Source organism: Toxorhynchites rutilus, unplaced genomic scaffold (assembly GCF_029784135.1).
Source record: "Toxorhynchites rutilus septentrionalis strain SRP unplaced genomic scaffold, ASM2978413v1 HiC_scaffold_32, whole genome shotgun sequence".
NCBI lineage: Eukaryota > Metazoa > Arthropoda > Insecta > Diptera > Culicidae > Toxorhynchites > Toxorhynchites rutilus.
Window position 1 is genome coordinate 36,580 of NW_026599894.1, and position 21,611 is coordinate 58,190.

General features: G+C 36.4%; 8 protein-coding genes across 8 annotated transcripts; 4 read left to right on the forward strand and 4 right to left on the reverse strand.

Moving 5' to 3' along the window:
• Positions 1-337: 337 nt before the first annotated feature.
• On the reverse strand, positions 338-982 carry LOC129781986 (histone H2A). The gene has a single exon (XM_055789480.1). The coding sequence runs from the start codon at positions 943-945 to the stop codon at positions 571-573; it is 375 nt and encodes a 124-aa protein (XP_055645455.1). The 5' UTR covers positions 946-982; the 3' UTR covers positions 338-570.
• A 207-nt stretch (positions 983-1,189) lies between these two features.
• LOC129781990 (histone H2B-like) lies at positions 1,190-1,578 on the forward strand. The gene has a single exon (XM_055789486.1). The coding sequence runs from the start codon at positions 1,204-1,206 to the stop codon at positions 1,576-1,578; it is 375 nt and encodes a 124-aa protein (XP_055645461.1). The 5' UTR covers positions 1,190-1,203.
• A 1,134-nt stretch (positions 1,579-2,712) lies between these two features.
• Positions 2,713-21,458, reverse strand: LOC129782002 (histone H3.v1-like). The gene is made up of 4 exons (XM_055789498.1): positions 20,999-21,458; positions 4,727-5,390; positions 4,652-4,677; positions 2,713-3,148 (listed from the first exon to the last, which is right to left on the reverse strand). The coding sequence occupies exons 1-4, from the start codon at positions 21,399-21,401 to the stop codon at positions 2,736-2,738; spliced, it is 1,506 nt and encodes a 501-aa protein (XP_055645473.1). The 5' UTR covers positions 21,402-21,458; the 3' UTR covers positions 2,713-2,735.
• LOC129781998 (histone H4) lies at positions 3,371-3,978 on the forward strand. Its single transcript, XM_055789494.1, has one exon. It carries the CDS (start codon positions 3,414-3,416, stop codon positions 3,723-3,725), a length of 312 nt encoding a protein of 103 aa, XP_055645469.1. The 5' UTR covers positions 3,371-3,413; the 3' UTR covers positions 3,726-3,978.
• On the reverse strand, positions 4,518-5,429 carry LOC129781979 (histone H1B-like). Its single transcript, XM_055789474.1, has one exon. It carries the CDS (start codon positions 5,401-5,403, stop codon positions 4,723-4,725), a length of 681 nt encoding a protein of 226 aa, XP_055645449.1. The 5' UTR covers positions 5,404-5,429; the 3' UTR covers positions 4,518-4,722.
• On the forward strand, positions 9,350-12,112 carry LOC129781977 (tigger transposable element-derived protein 4-like). The gene is made up of 2 exons (XM_055789471.1): positions 9,350-11,581; positions 11,649-12,112. The coding sequence occupies exons 1-2, from the start codon at positions 10,588-10,590 to the stop codon at positions 11,930-11,932; spliced, it is 1,278 nt and encodes a 425-aa protein (XP_055645446.1). The 5' UTR covers positions 9,350-10,587; the 3' UTR covers positions 11,933-12,112.
• On the reverse strand, positions 18,244-19,200 carry LOC129781985 (histone H2A). Its single transcript, XM_055789479.1, has one exon. The coding sequence runs from the start codon at positions 19,198-19,200 to the stop codon at positions 18,826-18,828; it is 375 nt and encodes a 124-aa protein (XP_055645454.1). The 3' UTR covers positions 18,244-18,825.
• Positions 19,445-19,833, forward strand: LOC129781991 (histone H2B-like). The gene has a single exon (XM_055789487.1). The coding sequence runs from the start codon at positions 19,459-19,461 to the stop codon at positions 19,831-19,833; it is 375 nt and encodes a 124-aa protein (XP_055645462.1). The 5' UTR covers positions 19,445-19,458.
• Positions 21,459-21,611: the final 153 nt, after the last annotated feature.

Here is a 21,611-nt window from a genome sequence, read left to right on the forward strand (position 1 = left end):
AAATGTAGTTTTTTAGCAGCTGGTATACCTGGTAATTTGGCCCATCTCAACTACCTGAGTAAAACGAGCATGTATTACCCATTTCTGCTACATTCTACTCGTATAATAATACTGCTTGCCTTTATCGATTTGATTAACCGAGATTCGATTTCATTTCGAAGCAGTGTTTGAAACATTCCTCGTTTTGAGCTGATGCTTTGCAATAGTTTAAAACATTGAACTTATGATTATTAGCTAGAATTAATCAGGAGAAAGCTAAGCATATTTAGAAAACATAAGTCAGAAATCGATTTTTAGAAAAGTCCACTATCGATCTGCAGGGACTTACGTGGGTTAGAAAGAAAAGGTCCATTGTCGGTCTCCGGCCTCGGTTGGGCTCAACAGGGTAATATTCCGAGCTCGGTGAAATGATTCACTCATATCGGTTTGGAAACAGATGCTCTCCTTGGAGATTGCTGTGGATTGATTTTTAGAAAACCAATCAATGTAACTCTTTATTAGAAATTTGTTGTCGTCCTGAAAAGGACGGTTGGGTTCTCGATTTTAGTGCAGTTCCATGTCGTTGTTGATTTAAGCTTTCTTCTCGGTCTTCTTGGGTAGCAGGACAGCTTGGATGTTGGGCAAAACTCCGCCTTGAGCTATAGTTACACCCGACAGCAGCTTATTCAATTCTTCGTCATTACGAATAGCCAGCTGCAGATGACGTGGGATAATTCTGGTCTTCTTGTTGTCACGAGCGGCATTTCCTGCCAACTCCAACACTTCAGCTGCCAAATATTCCATCACTGCTGCCAAGTAAACAGGAGCTCCAGCTCCAACACGTTCGGCGTAGTTTCCCTTCCTGAGCAGACGATGGATACGACCCACTGGGAACTGCAATCCAGCACGATTTGAACGGGACTTTGCCTTTCCCTTAACTTTTCCTCCTTTACCACGTCCAGACATTTTTTGTTATATAATTATGAAGTTATTCACGAGCAAAGCGAAACTGTACTGATGAAAATGTTCAGTAAGCGAACCCTCTTTTATACTAACTCTGCCATTATTAGTTTTTCACTCAGGCAGTGCTACGAATATAATGAAATGGCATCATAAACATAAGGGGACGGGCATACATTCCACCCTGACTGTGCATATAACATGATGTTTCCCTTGCTTTCAACATTAGTTCCTCTCGAACAGTGAAAGCGTTAAAACGTAGCAATGGCTCCTAAAACCAGTGGAAAGGCAGCGAAGAAGTCCGGAAAGGCTCAGAAAAGTATTACCAAGACCGACAAGAAAAAGAAGAAGGTCCGCAGGAAGGAAAGCTACGCTATCTACATTTACAAAGTGTTGAAACAAGTCCATCCTGACACGGGTATTTCATCCAAAGCCATGAGTATCATGAACAGCTTTGTGAATGATATTTTCGAACGCATCGCCGCTGAATCATCTCGTTTAGCGCATTACAACAAGCGATCAACTATAACTTCTCGTGAAATTCAAACCGCAGTTCGTTTATTGCTACCAGGAGAATTGGCCAAACACGCTGTCTCCGAAGGAACCAAAGCCGTCACAAAGTATACCAGCTCCAAGTAAATTCTGGATTCTACAATATGAAAAAATCGGCCCTTCTCAGGGCCACAAAATTTAGGTTAAAGAGTTCAAAATACAATTTTTCAATCATTTATTGGTGTTATTATAACAAGTCGCTTCTCGTGCGAACACTCCGCTTTCATTGCTCGAAAGTTTCTGAAAAGTAATATCACTAAAGGTGTCCAAAATGGCTCGATATAACAATTTAATGTAAAACGATTTATTGTGAAGTACGTTTTGAGAATGATGTGATCATTGTGTGCAGAATGTATAATGCATCGAGTGAATTTGATAACTGAAACTTGTTGCCCTTTAATCTCGACTGTCCATTCTCATGGAACGTCGTAATTCCAGTATATCACTCGGATGTCCCCTCTCATGGCATATTAAAGTTTATTAGTGATGACGGGGAGTTGAGTTATTTCGAGACTACTTCTTTGAAGTGTCCTTTTCAAATAGCACGAGAAGTCGAATCAAAATATAGTAAAATTGCTAAGATATATTTTTATCGAGAACGCGTCCATTTACGTCTTTTGGAGACACCAGATTGGGCAATAAATTATTACGTATTATTGCCAACCGTGCATTAATCAGCCTGCAATGCACATTGGAAAGTGTTTTAAGATTTATCCTAATATACCAAATTACAAAAAGTAAAATATTGTTTGTCACATAAGTCCAATATCATTATAGTACATCCCTTCCTTGTTGGGTTTTTAGAGACTTTAAACTTTTGCAGTTCATTCGTCTCTAGTCCTGAGAAGGGCCCTTGTGAAAAGAAAACTACTCCATTACTTCTCCTTCACCTGTCTTAAGAAAGACAATCCATTCTCGACTAACGCTCGCCGGCAACGAGAAGTGATTATAATACGATGCTTGGTTCCAAAATGATACTAAATAATACGAGCATTTGTAAACGAATAACTCTGAACTGATTAAGAATTGATCATATTTGTGGAAGCATGTTCTATTATCAAACATATTCTTCTATAGTAACATTTATCAGCAAGCTCAGAGGTTCATTCATATTTCATATATTCATACTTGTGACAGCGTATGGAATGTCAGAGTTTGAAAACGTGTTTTTAAAACTCTTTTCGCATAAATTGGTGGCCCTGAAAAGGGCCGTTTGTTTGAGAATGAGGTCAGATAGGTCAGACTTAGGCGCGTTCTCCACGAATACGACGAGCCAATTGGATGTCTTTCGGCATAATGGTCACTCGTTTGGCATGAATGGCACACAGATTGGTATCTTCGAATAATCCGACCAGATAAGCTTCACTTGCTTCCTGCAGAGCCATAACAGCCGAGCTCTGGAAGCGAAGATCGGTCTTAAAATCCTGAGCAATCTCACGAACCAAACGTTGGAATGGAAGCTTACGGATCAACAATTCAGTCGACTTTTGGTACCGACGAATTTCACGCAGAGCGACGGTTCCTGGCCGATAACGATGTGGCTTCTTGACTCCTCCGGTAGCTGGAGCACTTTTACGAGCAGCTTTAGTGGCCAACTGTTTGCGAGGAGCCTTTCCTCCGGTGGATTTACGAGCGGTCTGCTTGGTACGAGCCATTGCTTACGATTTCAGTAGAGTTAACGGTTTCAAAGTTGTTCTTGGAATGAAAAATTTCCACGCGTTCCCTCGCTTTTATATATGAAACGTGTTACCATTTTGCGCATGCGCAACAAAAAGGAAAACGCAGAGAAGAGAAGAATGACAATATGATGAAGAAGGAAACAACATTTACATTCGGATATAAAAGAGGGTACCCCTAGGTGAAAACAACATCAGTTTCATTCATCGTTTGTACTGGAAAGCATCATACAATAATTCAGAAAAATGACTGGCCGTGGTAAAGGAGGAAAAGGACTGGGAAAAGGAGGAGCCAAGCGTCATCGTAAGGTTCTTCGTGATAACATCCAGGGTATCACAAAGCCCGCCATCCGTCGTTTGGCTCGTCGTGGAGGAGTGAAGCGTATTTCCGGTCTTATTTACGAGGAAACTCGTGGAGTGCTGAAAGTATTCCTGGAAAACGTAATCAGAGATGCTGTTACCTATACGGAACACGCCAAACGAAAGACCGTTACCGCAATGGACGTTGTGTACGCTTTGAAACGCCAAGGTCGTACTCTCTACGGATTTGGAGGTTAAATGATATACTTTTGCGTAGGTTTCAACAAAACGGCCCTTTTCAGGGCCACGATATTTTTCCAGTTAAAAGAGTGATTAGTAACGTTTTTAAATGAACCACTGTTCAATTGATTGATTGATTATTTGATTTATTTCAGTCGGCTTTAACCCTTCAGGTCATTCGCCGTCTATCGAAAAATATTGATATTACAAATGTATACAATGTTATTACATGACGTGGTGAAAAATAAACGAAACATTGAACAACTTTAAACTTCTGTACTGAACGCAACCGCTCCAGATGTGTAGCATGCTTACTGCGCAGGAACCACTGTTCAAAATCATGATTCGTTTCTCAATTGGTGGTACAAGAAAGCCAGTTTTTTGTGCGTTCGTTTTTGCCAGATTTCCCATTTGTGCGACCCATTTGGTGCGATTTCATTATTAAATCTAAACTCGAATCACACAAATAATAAAAGTACTCAAAAATGGTCGCACGAATGAGGAAACGCATAAAAACAGGTTTTCCTGTTAGTTTATGATGACGATTCAAATACAATTTCACGTTGTACTTTAGTTGTATTGACCCAAACCCAAAAAAAAAGTCCAATATTTGTTGACTGAATGTCTGTGAATTATGAGTCGAATGAGGGATCATTGTAAACTATACTTGGGTACATGTAATCTCAAAACGATCGCGATGGCTATGAATGATTTTAGACCAAAACCTCATGTGATCGCAACCTAATGCAGGCTCGACGTAAAGTTTGTTACACAATTGATGCTTTTCGATATCATCAGTTGGCCATCATATCTCGTTTCGTTAGAATATGAACATTCTTAATAGTGTACAATGTTGGACACATGATGCAGATGTGTGAAAATGTATATTAACTGTTATAAAAAAATCATTTGAATTATTATTTGAGGTGAAAAACTTTTGTTACTCTTTCGATTCAATGTGTTTGTAGTCCTGAGAAGGACTGTTTGTTTTTAAATCATTTCAATCGACTGAACTTTACTTCTTGGCGGCGGCTTTCTTCGGAGCGGGTTTCTTAGCCGGTGCAGCCTTTTTCGGTTTTGGAGTTTTAGGCTTCTTCGCCGCTGTTTTCGATGGTTTGGTTGCTTTCTGTTTGGGAGCGGCCGCTTTTTTCACGGTTCCAGCCTTTTTGGCAACTTTGGCGACGGCTGCTTTAGCCTTCTTCTCAACCGCTTTCTTTGCTGGTGCTGCCTTAGGCTTTTTGACGGCAGCAGTTTTGGGAGTGGCTGCCTTTTTGGCAACTTTCTTTTCCCCTGAAGGCTTCTTCCCAGCCGCAGTTTTCTTTGGTTTCTTCTCGCCCGCAGGTGTCTTGTCCTTAGATTTAATTTTAAAGGACCCCGATGCTCCACTTCCTTTGGTTTGCACAAGACTACCTTTCTCAACACCACTCTTCAGAGATTTCTTGATGAAAGTTGAGAGCTTAGCAACGTCGCACTTGTAATTGGCACCGATAAACTTCTTGATGGCCTGAAGAGATGATCCATTACGTTCCTTCAAAGTCTTGATGGCGGCTAAAACCATTTCATTCACTGGTGGATGAGTGGCTGGCTTTTTCGGTTTCTTACCCTCTCCTTTAGGAGCACGAGCCTTTTTCGGTGTCTTGGCTGGAGATGCGGCAACCGATGCTGCGGTAACGACTTCAGTAGCTGTATCGGCCATTTTTCACTGTATTTCACTACTATGTTTCAACGAAATGCTGAATTCCATGGTGCGCTCTGTGTCGCCACTTGTGCTCGAAATTGACATCTGTGTTAGGGAAACTCAGTGCGTTCGTTTCAATTCGTTGTTGAGAAAATCTTTTGCGTTTTTGAAATTCATATTTTAAGACATGGTAATTTTCTTTGTCCTAATTCGCACAAAATAACGTTATACGCTTTTCATTGCACGCTATGATAATCTAGCTAACATTCAGAGTTGTCTGATGTTAAAAATCACTTCTCGTTTCGCAACAATTTTCCGGTAATGTGCATAGTATGTATCAGAACTATTAACACAATACTGAAAATGTGTAAAATTGTGTTATTACAAAAGTAAAACGACGATAAAAAGTTGTTTGTAAAGAAGAGCAACATTTCCCCGATCATTTGATACCAAAATTGTATGTTTCTTCATCAACACAGCGAAGTATTTTCATCTAAACTTTGCTGCCATCGGAGCAGCTCAGGCACTTTTTGATTTCCGTTCGCTTTCATATGACTCAATATACCCATACAAAATTGTTACCATTATTTAAATTTGTTCTGTGAAATGAAAGAAATTTGAATACTTTTAGAGAAAATATCATCATTATTCGTACAATCATATTCGTAGTTACGATTCACGTTCCGAGGATGGATTGGTAATACAAACTGTTTGCCAACATTTGTGTTATCGATATTCTGCTACAAAATCCCAAACTGTACAGATCAAAAATATTTTATTTATTTAAAATCATTTAAAATTTTAAAAATCATCATGATGTTAATAATGTTTACATGTACCCTATGATTTGGTGAATTTGTATGTTATTCATATGTTGACTCCAAACCAGTATAACCTAAAATTGAAAGTTGAAAAAAACCATAGCTGTGCTTCTGCATTTTTCATTTCATCTGTTGAATGTTTCCGCTTTTAATTTTTTTTTCTTTCTGTCATCGTTTTTACTATTTCAGTTTTTTTTTTGCCACTCGTAAGTGAAATGTTATTTCAATATAAGCTAGCTTTCCAAAGACAACTCTCCAATGGGTTCATTCGAATAGTCAATAGCAGCATGTTTGAAATCAATTTATTAGTTTTATCTTGTTCAGTCCTTCGACAACAACTCACATTCCACAATTCCAACTTTAACTACCTTAATTCTTCATCTGCTTAGTCTGTTCAACAGGCAGCTCATATGGAACGACAAAGCTCAAGATTTGTACTCGCTACAAAACGTACATTTCAACTACCCAACTGTGAGATCCTAATTCAATACAGGTAATTACCCGACTGCGCAGATAAACGGTAACAAATCCAACACATCATCCTGGTAAAACTGAAAGCTCAGATCTGGCTTATCCGTATCACGCATAATTCGAATCGAAATTTGAAGAGTAAACTTGTGTGCATGTATTTTGGAGAAGGATAAACACATTTAAAAAATAAAAATCATGGATGAGAGTTATCCATTCCGTATATAATAAATATCCTATGTAATAGAGCAGTGGTTTTCAACCTTTTCTGCTCCTTTCCACTTTTGACGAAGATTAATCCCAGTGCTTCCCCCTATCAGTATTTTGTAAGAAAGTCTGTAGCATATCAGTAAAATAATGAATGAATACAAACGGCTTTCAAGTTATATTCGCAACAAATATGATTCTGTACTTGTATCTGACTACAAAAAAGGTATATAAAGTCAGTATGACACCTGCGTCTGAATGATTTCCGCCAAAATCATAATTCTTGAGCACGTTGTCAAAAAGCACAACTCATGTTATCTTCGATATCCACTCTGTTACGGTGTTTTCTTTCCATCAGCAGCATTGTAGAAAATCCAGATTCACATAAATACTACACACTAGACAACAATACTCGTAACGCTTAATTCGCATATCAGGATATCATTTTTCGATCATTTGCAGATCGATGAATTTGTTCTAAAATTGATCCGAAACTTTCGTCACTGCCAGTCGAAAGGGGATTCAAACCATGTCCAAATCTTGTTATTTGACATGGTTACATGAAACATGAAACATGAAACATGAAACATGATATGACATGTTTCAAGTTTAACTTGTTGTAAAAAATCTTGACAAATGCTGTACAATTTTCTTTTTAATGGTCTTCTGTACTGTTTCGTCGTCTGTTCCATCATCATTCTTTGACGAAAGTCTTTGAAACATTGTGAAGTTGTTCAATCGAACATTACATTCCAGATTTAGAAATGTTTGCCGAGGATCGCAAATTTTAGCGTATCCAATAAAGTTTTTGTAGCAATTTTTGTTAATCATTGTCAAATTCAAAGCGAAGTAAATGTACAATAGTCCCTTGCAGAATTCCCCCCTTTTAATGACTAAATTCCCCGCCGGTTGAAAATTACTGTAATAAAGCATCCAGTTTTCTCCAAGTGATAAAGAAAATTTTGAATGAAAATTGAGACAAACAATGGTGTCATATTTTAATACAGTCAATTCGATGCCAAACCGATTCAGTGGTTCTCAGAATCTCATGGAAGTGGTAGTTTTGTCTCTTATCGCAAGATATTAGACTCGTATTTTTTTATTCTTTCGTTAGGGTGACCATTTCGATTCAATTTAAAGTCAATCAAAGTCAAAAATTTAAAATCAATCACCTGTTCATTAAAAAACCCGCTTCCAAAATATTTGAATTGTTCTTCGTAATTATCGATTGTATTTGTTTTTTTTTTCCTGTTCCTTTTTTTCCTGCGCTATATATTTTTATATTTTTTCTTGAAAGCTGAGAATGTTTTACATAACATATCTTAAAATCAGAGATGTATTTTTGTTTTGTTTTCAACTTATGAGTTTTCAAATCTAACCGATGGTTCGATTTGAAAAATCGGTTTTCCCATTTTTTCTCGATATGGTCGATACATGAAATTGAAGTCAAGAAGCTAGTCTCCTTTGAAAAAATATTACACCTGCGATAAAATTGGATTTTGTTTTCGTGATTATTGATTGTATTTGCTTTTTATAGTTTACATGGTCTCGGGATCAAGTGCGCCATTTTTTTGTTTTTATTTTTTCTTGAAAACTAAGGATGTTTTACATAACATATTCTAAAAATCAAAAAGGTTTTTTTTCGTTTTTGAGTTATAACTTTTCAAAGTTTACATGTTTTCAGTCTTTTTGCAATATTTCTGTGCGAATATACTAGATCTATGCGACTAAAATCCAGTTTAATCGCAAATGTGGCACTATAAACTATTTGGTTTTAATTGGACATAACATTCAAACATTCAAAAGTTATGATTTTTGGAAAAACGGGTAAAATGATTTTTTGACCACCGGTTAGATTTGGAAAATCATAACATAAAAAGGGGAAAACATCTCTCTGATTTTACTGTTTCTTAGAAATTTGTTTTTCGTTTATATGACAGCCCACCCTAAGAGGAGTGTCGAACCACCTTAGAAATGTTTCTTCCCCATAATACCTCCACATGCCAAATTTAGTTCCGTTTGCTTGATTAGTTCTTGAATTATGCGGAAATGTATGCTTCATTTGTATGGCAGCCCCCTGCCCTCTAAGTGAGACAGGAGGAGTGTCTATTCACCATAGAAACCTGTTATGTCCCTTGAAACCTTCACATGCCTAATTTGGTATTTTCTTGATTAGTTTTCGAGTTATGCAGAAATTTGTGTTTCATTTGTATGACAGCCCCCCTTAGAGAGGGGGGAGGAGTCTCAAACTATCATGAAAACCTTCCCCGGCCACAAAAAACCCCAACATACCAATTTTCATGTCGATCGGTTCAGTAGTTTCCGAGTCCATAAGAATCAGACAGACAGACAGAAATCCATTTTTATATATATATATATATATATATATATATATTTATATATATATATATATATATATATATATATATATATATATATATATATACAGTCAAAGCTCTCTATAGCGACAACTTTTATAGCGACAAATCTCTCTATAACGACATTTCCAAAGGTCCCTTCAAAATCGCATAGAAATTCTTTTCTTTATAGCGACATTTCTCTATAACGACCATTCCCTGTAGCGACACATTACCGCTCATACATATCATTCTCTATTGCGACAATTCTCAAGGTCACGCCAACAGTGCAATAATAATGAACTTGATTGAACTTAGTATATGACTATGAACGAAAATAGTCTATATTATGTTTTGTGAACGATTAAATGTTCGTGCGCAACTAATATTAATATTCGGATACTTTACAAAAACAGAGAAATTTAAATTTGAAACATCACTCAACTTGAACATATATTCAGACGCGATTCTGCTGACGGTACATTTTCATATATGTATTCAAAACTCTGCTGCACATAATTTTAAGCTGTACCATATCGTAAAGCGAAAGAGCAATGCAAAAAATAACTCTCGAAAGAGACGTGATCGCTTTGAAGCTCTTGTGATGCGCAATAGGAAACTAACTAAACGATACCGTGTGGGTAAAAAGGAATACAAAACAGATTAGCTGTTGTGGATCACGTGTACTCAAAATGATTCTGGCGCAAATAAAATCCATTCCGCCCAAACAGTGCTAGGGCGAGGCAAAAAAAGAGTGCTGTCAGTTTCCTTATCTTTGTTCAGTTTCGAGACATCTGAATTCAACACGAATTCAGCTCAGCTATCACAATACACACACATAGGAAACCTGTAAGCTGATAAAAGATAGGTAAAGCTTATTGAAACAAATCAATTGAAGCATTGTTGTACAAGAATCCCGTGCTTGAGGAAATAAAGTATTCGAATTGAACTTAAAACGAAAAGTATAGTCCGCGTAACTGTTACATGGTAAGCTTTTAAATTCATACTCACGCAACAGTTTGAAGTATAGTTTGTTTTAATATAAATTTCCAGTCCAAAATGAATTCAAAGACAAGAAAATCTTTGACGCTAAAAAATAAATTGGTTATAATTGAAAAATTTGAAAAAGGCATTAAAAACAAAACATTATCCAGTGAATTTAATGTGCCGCACAACACGATTTCATCCATAATCAAAAATAAGATCCAAATTCGTGAAAAGGTAAGAATAAAGGTTTTAACTGCTGATGTTCAATATACCAAAATGTAAAAAATTTACAGGCTCGTCGGTTTTCGCTAGAATTCAAAAAAACTCGCTCGGTTCAGTATGATGCCGTAGAAAAAGCTGTTATGCTTTTTTGCCAGCAGGCGATTTCGTATAATATCCCCCTATCTGGCGTGATCATAAAAGAAAAAGCCAATGAGCTCGCAGCGAAACTAGAGAAAAAATCATTTAAAGCCAGCGACGGATGGTTCCAAAAATTCGTCAAAAGGAATGGGCTTTCGTTTAAAACTGCAAGTGGTGAAAGTGCAGCTGTTGATGTCGGAGCTGCTGAGCAGTTCAAATCCGATGCGTTACCGCTATTGATTGCTGACTATAGCCCACAAGATATTTTTAATATGGATGAAACGGGTTTATTTTTCAAATGCTTACCCAATAAGACATATTGCTTCAAAAGCGATAAATGTCACGGAGGCAAAAATTCCAAAGAGCGAATCACAGTTGTTGTGGCAACAAATATGGACGGATCGGAAAAGTTAGAACTTTTGGTCATTGGTAAGAGTGCCAAACCTAGATGTTTTAAAAACATTAAGAACCTTCCAGTGATCTACAAAAGCAACAAAAATGCGTGGATGGTGAGCGCGTTGTTTGAAGAATGGATTTTAAACCTGGATGAGAGAATGGTGTCTGAAGGAAGACGTATCATTTTGTTCATCGATAATTGTCCTAGCCATCCAAATATTCAACAAAAATTAAGAAATTGCAGACTGCAATATTTTCCTCCAAACATGACTTCTGTGCTCCAACCACTTGATCTTGGAATAATTAAAGCTTTGAAAGTGTACTACCGCAACAAATTAGTAAGAGACCAACTGAATGCGATAGAAAAAGACGAATTGTTGAATGTCAACCTCCTACAGTGTGTTTGTATGCTAGCTGATGCGTGGCAAAATCATGTCAAACAATCCACAATTGTTAATTGCTTCGTCAAAGCTGGCTTTGTGAAATCAGATAATTTGATTTGCATCAATGAAAACAGCATTGATAACGACCCACTAGAGGAAAATGTATTCCGATCGAATTTTGAAGCACTCGCTGAGCAAGGTTTTGATTCTTTTGAAGGTTTGGTTATAAATGGATATTATTTTCAAATATCATATAAGGTATAATCGACATTTGCCATTTTCAGACTACGTGACTTTTGACGACAATTTATGCGAAGGAGCAATTTTGTCTGACGAAGACATCATAAAAACAGTGCAAGAGCAATCATCTATTGATAACGATGATGATGAAATTCATTCAGTACCTGACGATGTAGTTGACAATGAAACTATAAGCACACCCTCTCAAAACCAGCTAGAAGATGCTTTCCAAACGATTTATGCTGGTTTATTAACTAGCAAAAAATTACCAAAGGACAGCTTTTCAAAATTTTTTGATTTAAAGAAAACTTTGTTGGGGGACAAATAAGCTGAATTTTGTGTCTTGTTTAATGTTTTGTTTCAATTTTTTCTGTTAATTCCTTCGTTAATAATATAATTGATTTGTTTCGCATGGACTTGAGCGTTTCTCTCTTTATAACGACATCCGGATTCTCTATAGCGACAGTTTTTATAGCGACATTTCTCTATAACGACGGTCCCTTGCGATGTCGCTATAGAGAGCTTTCACTGTATATATATATATATATATATATATATATATATATATATATATATATATATATATATATATATATATATATATATATATATATATATATATATATATATATATATATATATATATATATATATATATATATATATATAGATGATGCATAACATCATTACCGGTCTATACTTATTTTATTTTAGTTCATTTTGTCACCGGATAGAATGGATTCATATAGTGCAATTCCAAATGAAATTGACCTAAAAATGCAGATTTTAAAACATATATTTTTGATTCGAATGAAGGTTTGTATTCCGTTTGGGTTGAAGCAAATATTTGTTCTCCACACCAATTGGGAATTTTTTTTACTCAAGTGTAAGTTTTGTAAATGGCGTATCGATTCTAGTAAGAGGAATCTTTGATAATTTAAATCTCAAAAACTATAAGTCGGACCGAAATGGTGTCTCAGAAAGAGTTATAGAGTATTGATGTTTTTCATATAAAATAGAAGTCATGGAGAAAAAAAAATAATCCAAGATGGTAAAACTATTTTTGACAAACTTCTGATGAACATCTGATGTGATTTGAAACAAAAAAGGTCATTCTCAATCTCATTCTAAATGCAGCCATTCTCGAGATATTTAAAAAAATATTTCCAATCAAAAATACTCATGTTATGTCATTTGTCGATTTCATTTGCAATTGCTCTAAACGTCAAATACAGGTCGGACTCGATTATCCGGAGTATTGATTTTTTTTTTCACTCCGGATAATCACAAAACAAAGAATTTTCTCTCGGTAAACGTAATATTATTATGATTTGCACTTATTTATTGAACGGTTTTATCTAGCTTGGACATGTTTGTATTTTTGTGACTTTGTAACTCTGTAACGTTGTCTATAGCGCTATAACGTTGTCTATAGCGCTGTATCACATTGATAGAAATTTAACCCTCTTTCTGTTAACCGTTTGATCTGAAATTTGGAACACATCTTTATCTCGGATGTCATTATAAAACTGCGTATTCCGTGATCTTGAAAATCCAAGATGGCGGCCGGTACAAAATGGCGGATTATGGACATATTTTCTCAAAATCCTATCAATATGGGTTTTCTCAAAACCCCATAAATTTGGCTATATGAAATATGGCATATGAAAAAACAATGGCAATCAAAGGCCTTGACTAGTAGAATACAGTTATTTATGAAAAATTCAAAACCAAGATGGCGGCCGCTACAAAATGGCGAATTACATATTTTCTGAGAACCCCAACAATATGGGTATCAAATGAAAGGGATTGACTAGTAGAACACAGTTATTTATGAAAAAATGCAAATCCAAAATGGTCTCCACCACAAGATGGCGCCATATTTTTTCTTTCAAAGCCCCATCAATATGGGTATCAATTGAATGTGCTCGACTGGTAGAACACAGTAGATCATTAAAAATCAATGTCCAAGATGGCCGCAGTTCCCAAATAAACAATTACTTTTTCAATAGTTTCATTCAGCTTGTCCTGTTTGTTTGTATGCTTGAGTGTTTGTAGGATTGTCCCACATTGATTGAAATTGGACCCCGTTCCTGATCACTGATTGATCTGAAATTACCTTTAATTTTACTGCCATTATAAAACTGCGTATTCCTTGATCTTGAAAAAATTCAATTTGGCCGCCGCTAAAAATTGGCTGAATGGCTTGACTTGGAGAATACACTACATTATGAACAACATAAATACCTAAAGGTCACCGCCACGAAATGGTCGACTATGTTTTTTTTTGAAATCCTCTCAATATTGGTATCAAATGAAATGATTTGACCAATAGAATACAGTACATCATCAAAATATTCCGATGAATATCCATCTTGTCGCCATCGCCATCTTGTGGTGGATTTGTATATCCCATAAATAACTATGTTATACTAGTCAATCCCTTTCATTTGATATCCATATTGATGAGGTTCTGAGAAAATATGTAATCCGCCATTTTGTAGTGGCCGCCTTCTTAGATTTGCATTTTCCATAAATAACTGTATTCTACTAGTCAAGCCCTATCATTTGATACCCATATTGATGGGGTTGTGAAAAAACTATATATGGCGCCATCTGGTGGTGGCGGACAATTTGGATTTGCATTTATCTTGAATGTCTGTGTTCTACTAGTCAAGACCTTTGATTTGATACCCATATTTATGGGGTTCTGAGAAAATATGTAATCCGCCATTTTGTAGTGGCTGCTCAAATAAATATTAGATATACAATATTTGCTGCGCATATTATTTAAAAAAATGCACCAAAGTTTGGATGAAGATGATCCGTTATTGAGTAAATATTCGGATTTGGTATCAATAGATCCGGAAACTGTTCCTGTTCCTTAACATTACATTTAAGTCGCAAAATTAGTGTTGTGTTGGTACTTGAAAAGGCTTACCATCAGTATTTCGGTCAAATTGCACCAAATCGGTGACCGATTTCAATAGGAAACGGCCTTCGAATGGTACCTAGAATATCCAAGTGAGTAATAAACAAGATTCTGGTAAGGACGTGTGAACTGTAACAGAGAAATTTAAGATTGTTTCAAACATGAATTAAGAACACGCTAAATGTTTTCTCAACAGCGATTCGAAACGAGCGCAGGGAGTTTCCCAAACACGGATGTCAATTCAAGTCAATAGCGGCAGCACCAAGGAAGTCAGAGAAACACAGTGAGCAAAACGGGAGAAACGGGGGACTTGATCAGTTACCACCGCACCAGCACGGACGGACGGATTGCATCCGTTTTCTCCAAATCGGTGTTTAATTTGGCAGTGTTGATTTCGATGCACGATCCGGCCTAGCCTTCATTGCCGACGATCCGCCGGAAAATATCAGCGATACTAGCTAACTTCGGTGCATTTAGCAAAAGTGTACGGATATTTGGTCGCAAAGTTCCCGGTGAACGACCAAGAAATGAAAATGATTGGCCAACGGTGATTTGTAACAAAAGTGCGTGAGTTATCGGGAAGCGTGTCTGTTGCTCTGACTCTAAGTGGCGCAGGTCGGGAATCCTGTGCGACACAAGTCGCTGAGATATGGTTTGTGTAAAAAAGCAAATTTAGTTGTACACGCGATGTATAAAATGGTGAAAGTTCGCGGTGTGGAACATGAAAAATTGGAAGGTAACAAAACGGCTTCCTAAAAAGAAAAGAAGAAGAAAATAAAGTGGTTAAACGGAGATAATAGTTTGGAAAGATGAAGAAATTGTTGTGAATAGAAATAGTGTTGGAAAGAAATATTGGTTGGAATTGAACGGGAGAGAAGTGCACGAAAGTAAGCGACGACGAAGGAAGACCGACGGCACTAAGAGCCTGACCACCAACGGGTGATGAGAAGCTGGGCACTGGGCGAGAAGTCACATCAGGTGAGTGCGAGCGTGAGAAAGTGTGTGTGTGTGTGTGTGTGTGCTATCAATTAAATTATCTTAATTCAATAAAATCTATTTTTGTGCATGATGGCTGCTCGTGATCTGGCCGAATTATATTGAAGCTTCGGATACTTAGCACAAACTTCCATACAAAGCAATTGAATTTTTTTATGTTGTTACTCTATTTTTATATTCTTATCTATTTATTTTTTATTAGCCGACAACAAAAATCATTTCTTCTTCCCACTTTTTTTTTCGGTCAGTTAATAACATCAAACGTAATGCTTAACTCAAGATTTCTGAACATGATTATCAGACTGAAAGAAATGTAATATTTATCCAGTTGCAATACTGGTTGTTCTTCGAGCACGGAAAATGTAGAAGATATAGTCTGTATTGATATTTGCTTCAGGATAGAAATCGAATCCATTTTTTGTTGAGTGTCGTTCTTAGCTGCACTACATTTTTTAAATTCAAAAGCTTAGCTGGGTATGGAAATAAAAACTGTCCCCAAACCAAATCACCCGCATTATGGAAAATATTGTGTAGGGTACCAAATAAGAAATGATATGAGGTTCACCATAAAATCTGTGGTAAAAAGCGTACTTTTCATTTTTTTGCACACTATTCTCGATAGCTTCGAGATAAAAATTACTGGAAAAAAATGAAAGTGCGTCTTACTATGGTGTATCGAAAAATCTTGAAATATTGAAATTTTCTTTATTCAGAGATTCAGTACTACTCTAATTCGTATTTAAATGCGTTTCTACACCTTTTTAGATATGTGTGATAATATGTGGTGCAAAAAAAAGGTCAAATTCATATATAAGTATTTATGTTTATTTGTTCGTGTATGTCTTTTTCAGAATATTTTGATAACTGCGCGGTACGAAAATATCTAATTAATTTTTTTTAAATATTTTTTCTTATTTCTATTTCAGTAATTTTCTATTTTTTTTAATTGGTTAAAATCCTAAAATTGTATGTGCGTATTCCGTATTCGTAAAAGAGTCCCAAACCTTATCACCAGCGCTATGGAAAGTATTGTTGCGAATTAGAAAATTAGATGTTATTTTTGAATATAACATCTATATGGTTCACAATAAGAGCTATGGCTAAAACGTTGTTTTTTGTTGCTTGAAAAAGAAAATATGTAAAAATACTCGTAGTACATCTTACTATGATAAAATTACCATCGATTTTTTTTTATGCGAAATTAGATAATTCTTTAAATAGATCAGATTTGGAATTGTTTAGTATTATGAATTGATATCCACGATTTTATCAATCATCTATTTCATATAAATAAAAAGTATTGAACGTACTTTTGTTTCCTCATTTTAACCTCGCTACATTATGAAAAAAATCATAAATAAAAAAACACGTACGAACACATTTCAAAGCAGTACTGTGCGTGTTGAGTATCTTTCATTTCCATTTTTTCATTCTCAATAGGCTTGAGTTTTGAGTATAGGTATTCAGAATAATAATTTATTTTCTGAAATTTTGTACCGTATACAACATTTTCATTTTCCAAATGAAAAAATACTAGACAATAAACAATATAGAAATAAAAAAAAATATTGCATATTTTTGTACTGCGCAGTACTTAAAATTTTCTGAAAAAAAAATCGCAAACATCTAAAAAGAGATTAAACCAGTACAGATTCTCAGAATTCTAAAAAAACGAAAAATTTATAAATATATATTTTATGTATCGCGCCACACAGTTAAAATTCTGAAAAAAATCACACATATCTAGAAAACGCGTAGAAAAACATTTGAATACGAATTAAAGCAGTACTGAATCTATAAAAAAAAATCAATATTACATAAATGTTTTTTTTGGTACATAAATTTTTGATAAAAAATTATTTTGATATTATTTCTCGATACACCATAGTAAGATGCAAAAACTTGAAAAGTACGTTTCTTACTATAGATTCCATGGTGAATCTCATAGAGGCAAAAAATACTCAAAATTTCTTATTTTGTATCCTATACAACATTTTCCATAAAGCGGGTGATTTGGTTTGGGGGCACTTTTAATTTCCATACTCAGCCAGGCCCTTTGCCTATTTAACAGCATGAATAGGAACGCCAAATTAAAAGCTTTGATTTCAGTTTGCAGAAATCGTTTGATTGCAGAAAATATTCAATTACATAGATAGATTTCAATATACAATAACCTTAAAATTAATCGATGTTATTTATGTATATTGACAGCTTTCAATAAATAAGAAAAACGAGAAAATTCAATTAGTTAAAAATTTTATATTCTGTCGAACTTCGTTAACCTGCAGTAACGTATGGAGCGATTTCACGCCAAATCAGCTGAATAACAGCCAGTTTCGACACGACGCTCTTCAATTACTTTTAAACCGTGTACACAAGGTAAAAGCTACCCAAAATCACAATTTTCAGTATTTCTATGGTACTTTTGTTACAAAATAATCGATAAAACTTTGATAACATCCAGCAACTCTGATGTATCGTGTGGTTTGGCTTTTCTGCACTATCGACGAAAGGACTGAAAGGCAAAGCTGTTTAACGAGTCTTGTATGAGATTCAGTACTAGGTCCGGAGCTCGACACAATGTTATCATTGGAAGTGTGAATTGCTGGTGATTTTTTTTTTTATGAGAATGGTACTTCAATCATTATCCTTTGCTTCCCATCCTGATCTTATTCATGGCAACGTGGCGAAGGATGTATGCATGGAAGGAAAGAAAATTCTGGAAATGTAGTTTTTTAGCAGCTGGTATACCTGGTAATTTGGCCCATCTCAACTACCTGAGTAAAACGAGCATGTATTACCCATTTCTGCTACATTCTACTCGTATAATAATACTGCTTGCCTTTATCGATTTGATTAACCGAGATTCGATTTCATTTCGAAGCAGTGTTTGAAACATTCCTCGTTGTGAGCTGATGCTTTGCAATAGTTTAAAACATTGAACTTATGATTATTAGCTAGAATTAATCAGGAGAAAGCTAAGCATATTTAGAAAGCATAAGTCAGAAATCGATTTTTAGAAAAGTCCACTATCGATCTGCAGGGACTTACGTGGGTTAGAAAGAAAAGGTCCATTGTCGGTCTCCGGCCTCGGTTGGGCTCAACAGGGTAATATTCCGAGCTCGGTGAAATGATTCACTCATATCGGTTTGGAAACAGATGCTCTCCTTGGAGATTGCTGTGGATTGATTTTTAGAAAACCAATCAATGTAACTCTTTATTAGAAATTTGTTGTCGTCCTGAAAAGGACGGTTGGGTTCTCGATTTTAGTGCAGTTCCATGTCGTTGTTGATTTAAGCTTTCTTCTCGGTCTTCTTGGGTAGCAGGACAGCTTGGATGTTGGGCAAAACTCCGCCTTGAGCTATAGTTACACCCGACAGCAGCTTATTCAATTCTTCGTCATTACGAATAGCCAGCTGCAGATGACGTGGGATAATTCTGGTCTTCTTGTTGTCACGAGCGGCATTTCCTGCCAACTCCAACACTTCAGCTGCCAAATATTCCATCACTGCTGCCAAGTAAACAGGAGCTCCAGCTCCAACACGTTCGGCGTAGTTTCCCTTCCTGAGCAGACGATGGATTCGACCCACTGGGAACTGCAATCCAGCACGATTTGAACGGGACTTTGCCTTTCCCTTAACTTTTCCTCCTTTACCACGTCCAGACATTTTTTGTTATATAATTATGAAGTTATTCACGAGCAAAGCGAAACTGTACTGATGAAAATTTTCAGTAAGCGAACCCTCTTTTATACTAACTCTGCCATTATTAGTTTTTCACTCAGGCAGTGCTACGAATATAATGAAATGGCATCATAAACATAAGGGGACGGGCATACATTCCACCCTGACTGTGCATATAACATGATGTTTCCCTTGCTTTCAACATTAGTTCCTCTCGAACAGTGAAAGCGTTAAAACGTAGCAATGGCTCCTAAAACCAGTGGAAAGGCAGCGAAGAAGTCCGGAAAGGCTCAGAAAAGTATTACCAAGACCGACAAGAAAAAGAAGAAGGTCCGCAGGAAGGAAAGCTACGCTATCTACATTTACAAAGTGTTGAAACAAGTCCATCCTGACACGGGTATTTCATCCAAAGCCATGAGTATCATGAACAGCTTTGTGAATGATATTTTCGAACGCATCGCCGCTGAATCATCTCGTTTAGCGCATTACAACAAGCGATCAACTATAACTTCTCGTGAAATTCAAACCGCAGTTCGTTTATTGCTACCAGGAGAATTGGCCAAACACGCTGTCTCCGAAGGAACCAAAGCCGTCACAAAGTATACCAGCTCCAAGTAAATTCTGAATTCTACAATATGAAAAAAACGGCCCTTCTCAGGGCCACAAAATTTAGGTTAAAGAGTTCAAAATACAATTTTTCAATCATTTATTGGTGTTATTATAACAAGTCGCTTCTCGTGCGAACACTCCGCTTTCATTGCTCGAAAGTTTCTGAAAAGTAATATCACAAAAGGTGTCCAAAATGGCTCGATATAACAATTTAATGTAATACGATTTATTGTGAAGTACGTTTTGAGAATGATGTGATCATTGTGTGCAGAATGTATAATGCATCGAGTGAATTTGATAACTGAAACTTGTTGCCCTTTAATCTCGACTGTCCATTCTCATGGAACGTCGTAATTCCAGTATATCACTCGGATGTCCCCTCTCATGGCATATTAAAGTTTATTAGTGATGACGGGGAGTTGAGTTATTTCGAGACTACTTCTTTGAAGTGTCCTTTTCAAATAGCACGAGAAGTCGAATCAAAATATAGTAAAATTGCTAAGATATATTTTTATCGAGAACGCGTCCATTTACGTCTTTTGGAGACACCAGATTGGGCAATAAATTATTACGTATTATTGCCAACCGTGCATTAATCAGCCTGCAATGCACATTGGAAAGTGTTTTAAGATTTATCCTAATATACCAAATTACAAAAAGTAAAATATTGTTTGTCACATAAGTCCAATATCATTATAGTACATCCCTTCCTTGTTGGGTTTTTAGAGACTTTAAACTTTTGCAGTTCATTCGTCTCTAGTCCTGAGAAGGGCCCTTGTGAAAAGAAAACTACTCCATTACTTCTCCTTCACCTGTCTTAAGAAAGACAATCCATTCTCGACTAACGCTCGCCGGCAACGAGAAGTGATTATAATACGATGCTTGGTTCCAAAATGATACTAAATAATACGAGCATTTGTAAACGAATAACTCTGAACTGATTAAGAATTGATCATATTTGTGGAAGCATGTTCTATTATCAAAAGTATTCTTCTATAGTAACATTTATCAGCAAGCTCAGAGGTTTATTCATATTTCATATATTCATACTTGTGACAGCGTATGGAATGTCAGAGTTTGAAAACGTGTTTTTAAAACTCTTTTCGCATAAATTGGTGGCCCTGAAAAGGGCCGTTTGTTTGAGAATGAGGTCAGATAGGTCAGACTTAGGCGCGTTCTCCACGAATACGACGAGCCAATTGGATGTCTTTCGGCATAATGGTCACTCGTTTGGCATGAATGGCACACAGATTGGTATCTTCGAATAATCCGACCAGATAAGCTTCACTTGCTTCCTGCAGAGCCATAACAGCCGAGCTCTGGAAGCGAAGATCGGTCTTAAAATCCTGAGCAATCTCACGAACCAAACGTTGGAATGGAAGCTTACGGATCAACAATTCAGTCGACTTTTGGTACCGACGAATTTCACGCAGAGCGACGGTTCCTGGCCGATAACGATGTGGCTTCTTGACTCCTCCGGTAGCTGGAGCACTTTTACGAGCAGCTTTAGTGGCCAACTGTTTGCGAGGAGCCTTTCCTCCGGTGGATTTACGAGCGGTCTGCTTGGTACGAGCCATTGCTTACGATTTCAGTAGAGTTAACGGTTTCAAAGTTGTTCTTGGAATGAAAAATTTCCACGCGTTCCCTCGCTTTTATATATGAAACGTGTTACCATTTTGCGCATGCGCAACAAAAAGGAAAACGCAGAGAAGAGAAGAATGACAATATGATGAAGAAGGAAACAACATTTACATTCGGATATAAAAGAGGGTACCCCTAGGTGAAAA

Coding starts and splice junctions, on each gene's coding strand:
- LOC129781990 (XM_055789486.1), top strand. CDS start 1,204: ATGGCTCCTAAAACCAGTGGAAAGGCAGCGAAGAAGTCCGGAAAGGCT.
- LOC129781986 (XM_055789480.1), bottom strand. CDS start 945: ATGTCTGGACGTGGTAAAGGAGGAAAAGTTAAGGGAAAGGCAAAGTCC.
- LOC129781979 (XM_055789474.1), bottom strand. CDS start 5,403: ATGGCCGATACAGCTACTGAAGTCGTTACCGCAGCATCGGTTGCCGCA.
- LOC129781977 (XM_055789471.1), top strand. CDS start 10,588: ATGCTTTTTTGCCAGCAGGCGATTTCGTATAATATCCCCCTATCTGGC. Junction 11,582..11,648: donor AGGTTTTGATTCTTTTGAAG/GTTTGGTTATAA, acceptor TGCCATTTTCAG/ACTACGTGACTTTTGACGAC.
- LOC129782002 (XM_055789498.1), bottom strand. CDS start 21,401: ATGGCTCGTACCAAGCAGACCGCTCGTAAATCCACCGGAGGAAAGGCT. Junction 4,678..4,726: donor AAGAAAGCCGCCGCCAAGAA/GTAAAGTTCAGT, acceptor AGTCCTTCTCAG/GACTACAAACACATTGAATC. Junction 3,149..4,651: donor AAACACATTGAATCGAAAGA/GTAACAAAAGTT, acceptor TGAAATCGTAAG/CAATGGCTCGTACCAAGCAG.
- LOC129781991 (XM_055789487.1), top strand. CDS start 19,459: ATGGCTCCTAAAACCAGTGGAAAGGCAGCGAAGAAGTCCGGAAAGGCT.
- LOC129781985 (XM_055789479.1), bottom strand. CDS start 19,200: ATGTCTGGACGTGGTAAAGGAGGAAAAGTTAAGGGAAAGGCAAAGTCC.
- LOC129781998 (XM_055789494.1), top strand. CDS start 3,414: ATGACTGGCCGTGGTAAAGGAGGAAAAGGACTGGGAAAAGGAGGAGCC.